This window comes from Nasonia vitripennis, chromosome 2 (assembly GCF_009193385.2).
Source record: "Nasonia vitripennis strain AsymCx chromosome 2, Nvit_psr_1.1, whole genome shotgun sequence".
In the NCBI taxonomy this organism is placed as follows: domain Eukaryota; kingdom Metazoa; phylum Arthropoda; class Insecta; order Hymenoptera; family Pteromalidae; genus Nasonia; species Nasonia vitripennis.
In genome coordinates this window covers 33,015,349-33,029,211 of record NC_045758.1, presented here as the reverse complement: position 1 = coordinate 33,029,211, position 13,863 = coordinate 33,015,349, and the positions used below count along the sequence as shown (strand labels likewise).

At 51.9% G+C, this 13,863-nt stretch overlaps 1 protein-coding gene across 1 annotated transcript in view; it reads left to right on the top strand.

Moving 5' to 3' along the window:
- Window positions 1-3,017: 3,017 nt before the first annotated feature.
- The window catches only part of LOC100118023 (limbic system-associated membrane protein), a 42,809-nt gene continuing 31,963 nt past the window's right edge, over window positions 3,018-13,863 (top strand). The window contains exons 1-2 of the mRNA XM_008206609.4: window positions 3,018-3,319; window positions 5,579-6,157. Coding sequence (XP_008204831.1) covers window positions 6,088-6,157 — 70 coding nt within the window. The 5' untranslated portion in view covers window positions 3,018-3,319; window positions 5,579-6,087. The remainder of the gene's footprint in view (window positions 3,320-5,578; window positions 6,158-13,863) is intronic.

The following is a 13,863-nucleotide window of genomic DNA, read 5'->3' as shown; positions in this document are numbered from 1 at the left end:
TTTATGCAATATCGGGAAATGCGAGAGAGGAGCTGCAGCAGCAAACAAAAAAAAACAAAAAAAAAACAAATTGAAAAACGAGTCCTTTATGCGCCGCCGGTTAATCTTTCATAACCCGTATCTCCATTCGAGCTTGCACGCGGGTGCTTTCGGCGATTCGCGAAAGCGCAACGCGATTTGGGCCACAATTTATGAGTGATCGTAGAGAGAGAGAGAGAGAGAGAGAGAGAGAGGCCACTGTACAGCGTACTCTCCTCCCGCATCGAGAACGCGCGAGCGCGCGTGATGCTCTTGATGTATTGAAATGTGCGGCGTTAATCTTCGTTATACCGGGCGCAAGCTCGCGCGCGTCACTCATATACGCCGAGCCCGATCCTTTTTCCCCGTTTGCCGCGAGAGAGCGAGCGTTCGAAATGCCAAATCCGGAGAAATTTAATTTTCATTAAGCTCGTAAATACGAGCTTTTGACGGCTCAGGTGTTGGTGTGCGCAATAACAAGAGAACTTACGAGAAATCATCGCTCTGGTTCCATTACGAAGCTCGCTCTGGTGTAAAATTCGCTTCGCGCGGCCACTTTCTCTCCCTGCCAAATTAAGCGTAAAATCGCGCTTGTGGCGTACGTGTATAAGGTATATAATACACCGCGGTGTGTGCAGGAGGTTGCGTATAATTTTTTGAAGCTCCGCTGCATTCCCATTAATTTCCTCTTCGTGAGGAGGGGGTGGGGGCGTAAGCTCGTAATTAATTCGGAGCTCAGCTCTCGGAATTTTTTACGTATTCTCCGCGCGGTATATATACCATTGTTGTTTTGTTATTTTCTCTCATCATTCGCGCGGGCGAGCTCGCTCGCGTCCGTATATCTCTTGGATATGGTACCGTGCGCGCGCAATTCAAATGCAAATACGACGTTATGTCTGAGAGCGAGCGAGCGCGGCGCTAACAGAAAACAAATATCTTCAGACAGAGAAAGAATTCATATCGTCTGGTTGTACGCATAAGGAGCTGCTGCGCTAGTTTGCTTCATCCAATATCTTCCTCTGCAACAACGTTGTCGTCGGCAGCGGCGGTAGCGGCGGAAGCGCTGAAAGTAGCGCTCCTTTTTGTCTCGTTCCGGGCCGCGCTACTCGCTGTCGTCATATTTTTCGCGACTGATTTACCGCGCTACTTAGCTCCGAAAACGGCTATATACGCGATAGGGCGAGATTAGAATTCGGCCGCTTGTATTCCGTGTAATTATTTTTCCTCGTGTGAGTTTGAAAAAAAAAAGGAGTAAACCGCGCGTACAACGGCCTGGTAAGTACTTCGTCTTCCTAGCATTGCTATCTTAGAGAAGAGAGAGAGAGAGAGAGAGCGCGAACGCAGAGCTATCGCGTTTCCCCTTCATAACACTCACCTTGGGACATTTGTCTTCGTTTCTTGCGCTGCTCCGAGCCGCACGCCGCAAGCGGATACCGCGCATATAGTTGTGATTTAAAGTTCTCTCTCGCTGTACGTACACACTAACCTTTGCATTATTAGCGCGCTTTTTTCTCCCCCGTTTTCGCGCGATAAAAAGTTGCGCGCAATTAACGCGTGTCCCTCTTAATATCGCCTCCTCCTCGTCGTCTGCACACGCGTAGCCGTTGAAAAGTACTTCTGGTGTGTCGCGTGCGCGGATCGAAAAAAGCTGCCGCAGCAGCTACATAATGAAGCATGCCGTGACTGCGGGAAAGTAGTAAACAAGCATTAGAGCCTCCCAGAGCGAGTGTATGATAAAGAAGTCGCGCGAGCGAGCGAGCGCTAAGCTCGAGTGCATCCGATGATTTAAGACGTGTGCAGCGGCAGCAGTATACATACCTGCAGCGCTTAAGGGGGGGGGGGGGCGGCGCGAAAGAGCGCGAGCCGAGCTATGTACATGCAGACGATCCGATAGCTGATGCAGTACACAGACAGCCGAGTGAGAGGGCCGCCCCGGGAGCGAGTGCCGGGCTATACATAATGCTGCCTAGGCCTTTCTGATTTATCTTGCACGTCAACTGCTGCACGCCCCTCTCGAAAGAGAGTATATGCATAGTCAATGCGCGTATGTGCACCGCCGCTGCTGTGCTTTGCCGATAAAGAGCCGCGGCTGTTGTGTGCCCAGGACGATTATCGCCTTTCTCTCTCTCTCTCTCTCTCTCTTTTCATTAGGTTGCAGTATAGTAATAACGTATTTATCGCCACGCGCTTAATTCTTCGGAGCTCTGCACGCGCGGCGAAGAAGCTCGCAGACTCAAAGGCCGCCGAGATGTCTCCGCAGCGACGTCGCCTCTTGTGTCTATCAAGCTCAGCTGAAAGGGGCCGGCACGTGGCTATTTAACGCCGCTCTAAATTTTTCACAACGCATCGGCGACCGCCGAGGGAAAAACGAGGAGCTTATAGAAGAAGAAGAAGATCGGCAGGACAGCTCGTCGGGGGGGAAAAAAAGCGCGAGGGGGAGGAAATGCAGGTGAAGTTGCGACGCCATTAAGATAATCTCAGCGACTTATGTCTCGGCGGGCCGTGTAATTATAGATAAAAGCGCGCGGCCGCCGCGACGCTGAATAAAATTCCGAAAGAGAGAGAGAGAGAGAGAGAAATATCCGTACGGAGGCTTATATTCGCGCGCAGCTGCACACACACATAATACACGTGTTTCTGGCTGAGGAGATAAGAATCTCGCTCTCTCTCTCTCTCGGCGCGCGCTCCGAGCATGTAGCTCTGCTCGAGCGGAACGCGATGTACGTATAAGTAGGATACACATCTATATCGCTGAAGTCGTCGACGAGTACATCGGAGCCAGGAGGTTGTTTGCGTGTGAGCGAGCTAGCACCGGAAAAAAAAGTCGTATATACCGTTGTACGCGCGTATAGCAGCGTAGAAGGGAGAATTTGACAAGGAATCGCGGCGGGATCGAATGAGCTGGTAAAAGGAAGGGAAGGGGGTATCACGGTGTGGCGATGCTTCCAGTGGCGCCAGAGGGCGGCCGAGCCGGGAAACAAGCTCTGGGCGCTCTGGAAGCTCAGTCGTCGCGAGGTAACCGCCGCCGTCGCACTATAACTGCCGCAAGAGAGCCAGAGAGTGAGTGAGAGAGAGAGAGACGAGCGCTTGCGCAGTTCCGCGATATCCGCAGCACCTCCAGGTCCCGCGCTCGCTGACAGAGCGGCCCACTCTCAGTTTCTCTCTCCCGCGGGCTCCGCGAAGCCGCTGCTCTGCGCGCGCGCGTGTGTGTGCGTGTACACTCGAATGCGATATTCACGTGCTACTTCTTCCTCCTACTCCTGCTCGCTGCTGCTGATGCTGATGTGCTACACTCGATCTGGTAATTGTCTCCTATTCTACTCTCGTGTATAATGCTTAAGTCTCGCGTGTAAGCTTTATCCGCGCGATTATACGTATACGTAAATAAATAGAGAAGAAGGAGAATAAGAAGAGAAGCGCGCAATCGTGGGAGGAGCTGGGCTGTGTGCACGCCGAAGCGCGCTTATCATTCCAGGAATTCGGGATTCGTGCGCCGCGCTTATCGAGACGGCGGAGGGGAGAGCCTTCGTGTCTTTGGCCGACGGCAGCCGGTTGCCGATAAGCTTCGGATAGCGCGAGTTTCCTGGAAATTCCGTGACAGCCGAGGACTGTTCGTTTCCCCGCGTGTAACGTGTGCATTAGAGTACAGCGGCAGCTGCACGGGTATACGGCTCAATCGAGGGTTTCGCGGAAGTGAAAAATCGATCGGTGTCGCGCGCGATATTCGAAGCCTAATATGCTCGGGACTCTAATTTCGGCTGTCCTGCTTATACGCCCGGACCTAATTCCGCCTCTGTATGTGTGTGTGTGTGTGCCCGAATCAATCAAGCGCAGCGACGAGTGTTCGCGCCGTTATACACAGGCCTATTGCTGACAGACGCAGGGAATCGTATATTCCCGGCACGAAGCTCCGACCTATCGAGGGAGATACCCGATGATTTTTTTCGCCCTATATATATATATACACGAAAAAACAAGCTCCGCGTACTTGATTTTCCGCGAGTCGACACATCCGAAAGAAAAAGATAAAGACGGCTCCTCCATCGCGCGCGCCCGTATATACCAAGCGCTCGAGATCGTTTGTCAAGGGAGAGATATCGGCGCTGATGTGCGCAGCTGGAAAAAGCTCTCGCCCGCGGTTTCTCACATCATCGATAGAGAGAGAGAGAGAAAGAGAAGTTTCGCGGTGATTCAAACTTACAGCCCCTCTCTCGAAGCCTCCTCCCCCATAAGCAGCCTCTAATCTATGCGAAAGACGAGCTTTGGATGTAGGTCACGCGCTCGCGAGATAATTTCCCGTTTATCCGCCGCGGCGGCGACTTTTGATTTACGAGTTTCGTATATATGTGAAGTATAGTAGCAGCGATGGTATAGAAAAAAAAAAAAAAAAAAAAAAAGAGGAGGAGCTCGCAGTCGGAAGGTAATTGCTGGAAGCTCGACGGTCGTCCAGCTTTTCCCTGCAATAGAGCGTCCGAACGAACGAACGAACGAACGAACGAGAGGGACAGACAGAAAGCGCGCAGCCTATTCGTGCCGTGCCAACTTTTCGATCGTAATCGAGTCAGCGAAGAGGCTCTCTTTCTCTCTCTCTCTCTCTCTCGCTCTCTTGCCTCAGCACTTTAATCCACGAACGGGGCAGCCGCGCTCGCACACGTGCTAGTCTTGGAAAATTGGTGGGGCGAGAGGGAGAGGAAGAGTGTTAGCCATTTCCTCTCTCTCTTCCTCTGCCTCGCTCTCTATCGGGAAGGCGGCCGTGTTAGAGAAGACCCAATTACATCCCGTCGCTTTAGAATCCGGCTGCAGCGCAACTCGTCGCTTAATACAGCAGCAGTAGTAGCAGCAAGCGAAATGCGTCTGGGGAATCGAGCGGTGCGCTCCTTGAGCTTTCCTCATTTCCGTTATCAGCCACTCCATTCGACTCTTGTTTCTCTCTCCTCGCTCGATCGCTCGATCGTCGGCGAGAAAAAGAAAGAGGAAGGAGGAGAGGAGATCGAGAGGAGATTATACGGGCGGCGCATCATTTATGAATTTCCAGTCGAGTCCGCCGGGCGATTCATCGTCGTCGTAGGACTTTATCTCCGATTTCGTTCCCCCTTCTCCATATATACTTTTGTTTTCGCCCTGTACTGCCCGAGAGCAGCGGAGCCGATAAACCAAGCGAATTATCTTGTCAGACGACTTGCGCGCGGTCTCTATACAGCGCACTACTATACGTCTCTCTCGCTTCTAATGGATTTGTCAAGGATTTCGGAACTTGTCGTATACGCGTATAGCCGACTCCTGAAACTCCCAATATGCTCGAGAGGGAGAGAGAGAGAGAGCGCAGTGACTAGCGGAAACGAGAGAGAGAGAGAGAGAGAGAGGGAGCTTTATTGAGATAAACGCCGGCTACGAGATTTCGCGTTCGAGTTGTTTCTCTTCTTTTTCCCGCCCATTCCTCCTCGCTGCACTTCCTCGCTCTTTTCGCCCAGGGTTTCAATTCGCAACTCGCTACGTGCTTTTAACCCTTCGCCGCTTCTTCTCACGCGCTTATCGATTGATCGAACATGTTTTCTTGCAGATGGGCTGCCAGGCCGGTAAATAGCGGAGAGAGAGAGAGAGAGAGAGAAGCAGAGCATCGCACACAGGGCTATCGTCATGACAAGGCGACTGGACGAGCTGATGAACTCGATGTTGGAGCCGCCGGCGTTGGCGATGGCCGGCGGTCTTGTGCAGCGGCAGCCGCATCGCCGGCTGGACATCGGCGAGTAAAGGCGCGACTGTACACACGAGATCTCGAGAGAGAGAGAGAGAGAGAGAGAGAGAGAGAGAAAAAGAGAGAGAGAGAGAGAGAGGGAAGAGCGAACAGTTCGGCGCCTGAGATGTGAGACTCTCGAGTCTGACCAAACTCGCTTCGTACCACTGAGAGTGCAGTGTCTCTCTATATATCTAGTGCAGCGTGTGTCTTGTGTGAGTGTGCAATGTGTCGGTGCAGCAGCAGCATCAGCGTCGGTAGAAGCAGCTCGAACTGAAGCTCTCTATCTCGCGAACCGCACTTGCACTCGAAGACAGAGACAGCGGAGCATCAAGATGAAGGAGAACCGGGCAAGATGGCTGAGCACCGCTTGCTCGATCATAGCCGTCCTCTCGCACCAGTCAGGTGAGTTCTCTTTTTTTCAATTACGAGCTCCGCCACGGCTACTCTCCACTAATCAGTAGGAGGAGCCGACGTTTCGAAACGTCCCCGATGATTTCTCGGGGGAGCCCTATATAGCCCTCCTCGGATCTTTATTAATTTCTCCCGGCGACAAAGCTACGACTCCCGGATTTTTATGCAGCTCCGTGTGTGTACTCGAGAGAGCGAGGCAGTTTCGAAACATCGAGCGCGCGTGTGAAAAGGGGAGTCAGCGCAGAGACTATAGTCGTTATGTGGGTTTGACACGGCTGCAGCAGCTGCAGCTCTCTGTTGTGATAGCTTCTCAAAGCGGCTCAAAGCGCTCGCGGAACACGAGACTCGCTGCTGCTTTAAACGAGGCAGCGATCCTGTAAAGGACATATCCGAGGAGCTGGCAACAGGTCAGCCTTATTAAGAAAACGCGATTATATAATACGAAGAAAAGTAGGGAAAAGACTAGTGTACGCGGTACAGTTACGCGATAGTTTAGCCTTGTCGCACAACGACCACTAGAAGGAGGGGGTATAGCTATTCCGAGCCGGGCTAGAACAATACTTTTTCTCCGCCGACACGAGGGCAGAAGAACCATCGAGCGGAGAAGAGTGCGCTGTAGCTGCTCCCCGAAGAAGTAGCCACTTAACCCTTGGCCGTAGGAGTGGTATACGAAAGAGAGCGAGGGTCGCGCAAGCCGGGAAGGGGGGAGAATATGGCCGGTGCTTATGGTCGACTAGGCGAGTTAACCCGAGCACAGAGCGCGAGGGGGTAACTTTGCACTTTGATAGCACTTTGGCCTATCAATGTCGCCCCCCGGCTAACCCGTGTATTTTACTCTCTCTCTCTCTCTCTTCGCGATTTTTTTCCCTCAGTCTCCTCCTCCTTCTTCTTCTCGCACCTCGACAGCCTTGTACGTATGTATATGTGTGTGATGTGTGTGTGTGTGTGTGTATTAGAGCAAAGAGAGAGGGTTCGCACGCTTCGGTTATAGCGCGCGCGAAATCGTCGGATCCGACCAGGCGGAATAACGTCTCTCGCCGGTGAAGCTCTCTTCGAAGAAGAAGGAAGCGGAGCAACCGCACGCGAATACAAATACAGGCGCGGTCGCGCGATCGTCGAGTGCTGTGTATGCATGCGAGAGCAGTGGTAGAGAGCGCCGAAGGGAGATTGAGCGGCACTGCAAACAGCCCTGCACAAAAGCTTCGAATCGCGCGCGTTTATGTGCATAACACGTATAGCTACGCAGCTCGCGCGTCAAAGCTGCCGATTAAACGAATTTTTGTTTGTACGAATTTCGCTGGAGAAAGCGATTCCGTTTCGTTTGGACAGCTCGTCCCCTCTCTCTCTCTCCGCGGGTATAGCGCGCGCGTGTGTGTGTGTGTGGATAGGGAAGAGGAAAAAGAGGGAAGAAGAATGCTCGCAATCTCGAAACGTATCTCCCGGTGGTCCAGGCGCGCGTGCGAGTGTATAATAGCGGTAGTAGCTCTTGCATGACTCTCTCTCTCTCTCTTTCTCTGCCTCGCGCACGATATACACCCTATACTCTTAGCGCGAGCGGGCCGAAAGTTTTTGCGCTCCTAACGAATTGCCACCGCATTTTCCGCTGCAGCGTCGGGGCGAAAACTCCGCTGTAGGTATGTGATTCTCGAAATAATTGCGCGCGTCCGCGAAATTCAACGTAATAATACGTGCGCTTGAGAAACGCGTCGGATAATGCGCTTTTAATCACGAGTAATGGAGAGCTCATTTTCGGAAAATTAGCAAGTTTCGTATGCTCGTTACGCTCGGTGTTGACACACTGACGTCGTTAGCGCGCGACGACGAGCCGATGTGTTTTATTAATTTTCTTTCGGCTATGCCGTATACAGAAGGCGAGACAAGTTTGATGTGCTTAATAAAAGTCTTGAGAGGTACACAGGCGTCGCAGACAAGCTCGGGGGGGGGGGGGAGCTTTGTGTAAGCTCGTTTGAGAGCCGCTCGAATTTCAGCCACGGCGTCGTTAATAACCAGAGCCAGTCGATATTATCGAGCTCATTAGGCTTATTATCGAAGCTGACATCGAAACAACGACTTTCCGCCGATTCGCCACTATCACGACCGCGCGCGTGTACAGCTCTATAAAACGTACAAAACGTGATGGAAATGTAACGAGTACACGTATGCGTGTCTCGCTGCATACATACACACACGCGCGCGCGCGAGAGACATGTTTTATCATGTGCGCAGCTTGGCGGGATTCCAGCTGCCTTCGGTATATTTGTTGCTGCTTTCCGTCTCGTTAGGCAGAAAATCTATTTCTTTCCCGTCTTCCGCGCATAAATCCAGCTTCCGGGCTATTCGACACCGCAACCGCCGCGCGCGCGCGTGTACCGCGGAAAATTGCGCGAAAAAATTTTCCTCCCAGCTCCTGCACACACACACACACGAAATTAGTATAAGGCACTCGATATGTATAAGACACAGTCAGCTGCGGGAACGAGCTTGGAAATTGCCGAGACATTAGCGCGCTTCTCTCTCTCTTTCTCTCTCTCTCTGCCTCTCGTTCATCCGCTAAGTGACCACTTAGCTTGCCGCGCTGCAGTTGCACACAGTTCTGTACTCGGTCTCGCTCGCTCGCCGGGTTGCATAATACCGCAGCGCAGACGGCAAAGAGCCGGAAACAGCCCAAGAAGGGATAAGCCAAATTATAGGGTAATTACCGATTCAATCCTCGCCCCGCGATTGAGCCCGAACTATCCGTTCCGCGTATACTACTATATACACTACCTATACGAATCGGCGTCGCGCGAGTCGAATTCCGCGCGTTGGACACCTGCAGCAGCGCGTCCGATATCTTTATAAACGGATACGCGGCCGAAAACAGCCTGGAGGCTCAATTTCTACATCGCGCGAATCCGAAAAACATTCGCTCACGCGAAATCCCATCGGTCGCTCGACTCTCGCCTGTACACACATCATAGCTCTATATATACGGGGTCGTGTTGGGGGGAGAAAAAAAGCTGCAGAGCGCGCATTTAAATTTCATATAACGCCGCGCGGCCGGTATACGGCTAACAAAGCGTGAAAGAATGCGTACACTAACACACACACACACAACTGGCGCGGCTCAACGAGTCGGAAAAAGCGCGCTGTGTGCCCTTTGCGCTGGAGCTTCGCGTGTGTGTTATATTCGAAAATTCGAACGGCTGCAATTATATAATAAAAGAGGAGCAAAAGCTATGTGCTCGTTGCGCAGTGGTGCAGTACACGATGCCGTGGCTTCTATATCTGATGCTGCTTTCTTCGAGCGAGTCAAGAGCGGCGCACAATCAGCGGAGCGGACATTTATCAAACGATCTCTCTCTCTCTCTCTCTCTCTCTCTCTCTCTTTTGAAAAGCTCTCCCTTAACAATTTCACGGGCAAAAAGCCGCTTACCGCGCGCACGGGACTTTTATCGACTGTTCCGCGCATTGAGAGAGAGAGGGCCTTTGTGAGAATGCTTATTGCCCGCGAGCGCAACCACACGATACTCGATTCCTTATTATTGTATGCCCTATAGCTCGTGTGCGTGTGTGTGTGTGTGTGTGTATAGATAAGCGGTGTATAGGCGTGTGTGCGATGAAAAAACCACAGTTACTTAGCTAATAAAATCGTCCCAGCTGTACGCAGCTCTTTCTACTGCCGCTGCGTGTATATAGAGCCGTGTATGTATAATTGATTAACCTGCGGCGAAATTCCAACTTTAATCAAGCGAACGAGTTTACTTTACAGTTGCTCTCGCACGGGCGATGATTATTATCAAGAATAATATATAACTAATTCGAGAGCCGCGCGGGGGCCGTTCATTAGCGAGTGTATAGGGGGGCGACCTGTGTGAGCTAAGTGTATTAAAAGCCGGTAAAATAGAATTTAATTTCCAGGAAGGAGCTGCCGGGGGATAGGATAATAAGCAAACGTTTAACTAACCTAGTCTTGTGTGTATTTTTTGAAAGTCGCTCTCTCTCTCTCTCTCTCTCTCTCTCTCTCTCTCTCTACGTTGTTTTGCAGCACAGCAGCTTCCAAGTTACACATGCGCGACGAGCACTTCCTGGCGCCAAGGGAAACGCGGGCAAGAAGTAGTGAGTGAGAGCTGAGCAGACGTGCCCGCGCGGCCGTATAGCCGGATGAATAAACTCCCGTGAAGTTGCAGTGTACTCTGGTTTCGTAACGCGAAATCCTCCGACGACTCATTGTTATGCCAGAAATTAACGGGGCTGTTTGCCGCGCTCGCTCTCGCGACATAAAGCTTTTTACCTATAGCTCGCGCCGGCGAAAGTTGAGTGATAGAGAGAGAGAGAGAGAGAGAGAGAGAGAGAGAGAGAGAGAGAGAGAGCAGGGAAACGTCAACGCTATAAAGTTAATGAGCGAAGAAGCTGCTGCTGTGTGCCAGCTTGATATTATTCAGCGCGCGCGAGGTGCGAATCCTGCGGAGCAGAGCACAGCCGCGAGCGCATGTAAGCGTCAATCACGATTAAGTCGCACGTCGGCTGAATAATGCAACCTACTGCGGAGCGCGAATCCCTCTCGCGCTATGTCTCTCTCTCTCTCTCTCTCACTCTCTCTCTCTCACTCTCTCTCGTCAGCGCGTAATATCGTAGGTATTATGTATAAGACGCTTTTTATTACCCGAGCGAGTGTAATCGAGTTGTCAAATTTTCCGTCCGGTCGCAGCTCGCCTGTCTCCCTCTTTCTGTGTTAACTGCACAATTAGAATTAATAGTTGAAGCTCGCGCTGCTACAGCAGTGGTAGTGGTGGCCGAAAAAAGGAGGAAAATTGCCCCCGCCACCCCCCCCCCCCACCCCCCTCCTACGTCTCTACACTTTGCTAATTACGCTCTCATTAATTTATGCCGCTCTTTCTCCGGCTCTTTTGCAGCTTGTGCTCCATTCGGCCTTTCCGGAAGGGAAAAAAGCTGCAGCCCCCGCGAGTTCGCGTGCTTTGGGGGGCTTCGGAGAGCACGAGCCGCCGCGCGCTATATAGCCGTAAAGTATACGCTCTCGCGCTCGCGAAAAGTGGATGTGTTCGGCGCGCAAAAATTACAGCGCTTATTCTCTCTCCGCGAGCGCGGGCAAAAGTTTTAAAATCGCTTCATTTCGCAGCGGGAAAAATGACCGAGCGGCGAAAATATATATTCCGTATTCGATCATAGTTTCCATCGCGCAGAGAGAAAGAGAGAGAGAGAGAGAGAGGGGCTGATTAAATTTGTTCCCCGGTGTACGGAGGGGCTATATAAGAAAAATCTCTCCCGTTCCCGTGATTTACACAAGCTGTCCCGTACGCTCTTTCTCTCCTGCGATCGATAGTACCTCCAGGAGTTTTTAATAATTTTTTACACACGCGCGCCAACAAGTTCGCAGATTGACGATAAAATAATTGCAGAATCATAACGGGTCGATGGAGACGATGTGTACAGCGCGCGCTCGCACACACACGCTCGCGACCTTTTATGCTAAATTTATGCACGAAATTTCAATTTTCCACCTATAGTGCTCCACATCCGAGAGCTGAAACTTCCCTCACCCCGGCGAATCACTCGTAGTACGAGCGCAAAAACACGCGCTTGACGCGAGAAAAAGAACCGCGGTTTCGCATCGGTGTCTCTCGAAAAACTGCAGGCATAATAGCCCCAAGAGAGAGAGAGAGAGAGGAACGTTATGGCCAGGTGTATATAACGCAGAGACTGCAAAAGGGCTGCATAGCGCAGAGAAAACGGAATTTATTATTCGAGCGCGCTCGGCGCGGCGAGAGAAAATATAGGCCAAATCGAAAGTCGTCGTCCTCCCTCTCTCTCTCTCTCTCGCGTAAATTTAATAGCTCGGAAAATAACATTCAGAATTTTCGTACCTACTTGGCGGCGAGGAGCGCGCACGTGCGCGCATATTATTTCTCTCAACTCTCTCTCTCTCTTTCTCCTTGCCTCTAAACACGTGCGAAGCGGTGCTAGGCACACGAGACACACACACACACACAGAGGGGGAGCGGAAATCGATTCTCACACGAATATAAAATAACTCCGCGTCGCGTCTTTGTTGCGCGCGTAATTGAAACAGCCTTGTTTATCGAAAAGAGCCGCTAAAGTTGCAGGTATACGAGCTAGCACTGCACGCAGAGGCGAGAAGGAAATTTCACGAGCCTGGCGTATAAAGACCGAGGAGGAGAGGGCTGGCAAAGAATATGGTAATTCGCAGTGTAGTCGCTCCCCGGAACGCTCTCGGTTCGTTAGTCAAAGCGGTCGAACAAACGACGGCAGAATAAATGGCCCGTGCGCATCAGCTTTTTACTTTTAGCTGCGAATTACAATGTTTACACCAGCCCGCGAGAAATCAGATCGCGTTATATACGCAGATTTTCCTTCCCCGCATACGCGTCGATCTATACGTATGTAGCCACACGTGAGCTGGATTTCAAAGGAGTGAATCTCTCTTTGATCGCGCGTTCGGGAGCATCATTTTTCCGCGATGCGGCTTAACGGCGGAAATGTACTTTTCCTTATCATCTCGCTTTACCTGCGCGCACAGCACTCGTACTCGATCTTTCCTCCCTCCCTCCCTCCCTCTCGTATCGTACGTGCTTCTCATGGCAAGGGCGCTTTATACACAATGGCACGGCTGGGAGACTCGGCGCGGCTTACGAATTACTCGGCTAATCGAGTTATCGCTCGCGGAATATTCGCCGGCGGGTTATTTCGTTTTGTTACGAGGATATTATACGCGGCGGTTCACTCGTCGATCATCGTTCAATTTATTCGCGCGCGAGCGACGAAGAGCCTCGCATCCATCATCCCTCTCGTGGCATCGGCAAACTCTCGGACGTATACGCGGCGACGACGACTCTCCAACTTCTTCGCCGCCGATACTTCTGCACCTGCAGTTTTGACGTGGCTGGGAAATATATCGTAGGCCGTCGTATCGCATTAGACTCTTGTTACGCTTTCAGCGAGCGGGAAAGGATTTATTTCTCCTCTCTCTGCGACGCTCTGTGTACGAGAGCCTATAATATCGATCGGCGCGAACAGGAGACGAGAGAGAGAGAGAGAGAGAGAGAGAGATAGTGTAAAATCTGCACCGCACAGACACATAAACACTTGACTCTGAAAGAGAGTCATGGACGCGCGAGCGAGGGACAGAGTCGAGCTCGGCTGGCGGTTATTGTATTAGGTACCGACGGATAGCAGCGGCCATAATATAATTTTACGGTCACCGGATCCCCTCGGCCCGGTTTACGAGATACACACAGAGCGGCGACCCCTGCCCCCCCCCCCTCTCTCTCGCAACTTGCCCCTTTTTCCACACTGCCGCAGCGAGAGAGAGAGAGAGAGAGGACTAAACGCTCGGCTGCTGATGCCGGCGTATAGATACGGACGCGAGTAGGCGGTAATCCCTTTTTCCCTCTCCCCCTCTTCATACAACCCGCTGCACCTAAATAATAAACTGCATCTAATCAAATCTACCCTCGCTCGCGCGCGCGGGAGAGCTGCCCGCACAAAAGCTCGCTCGCTAGTCGCTCCCGATGCCGCGTCGACGAGGGAAAACAGCTAACTAGCTTAATTATTTTTGTCGCGCGCGTTGCCCCCCCCCCCCCTTGCGCATCTACCTTTGTCTCTTTGAACATCTTTCTCCACTGCTCCCGCTGCTTCTTCTTGTTAGCCGGGGCTTTATCGCGTCGCTGCGGTGCACA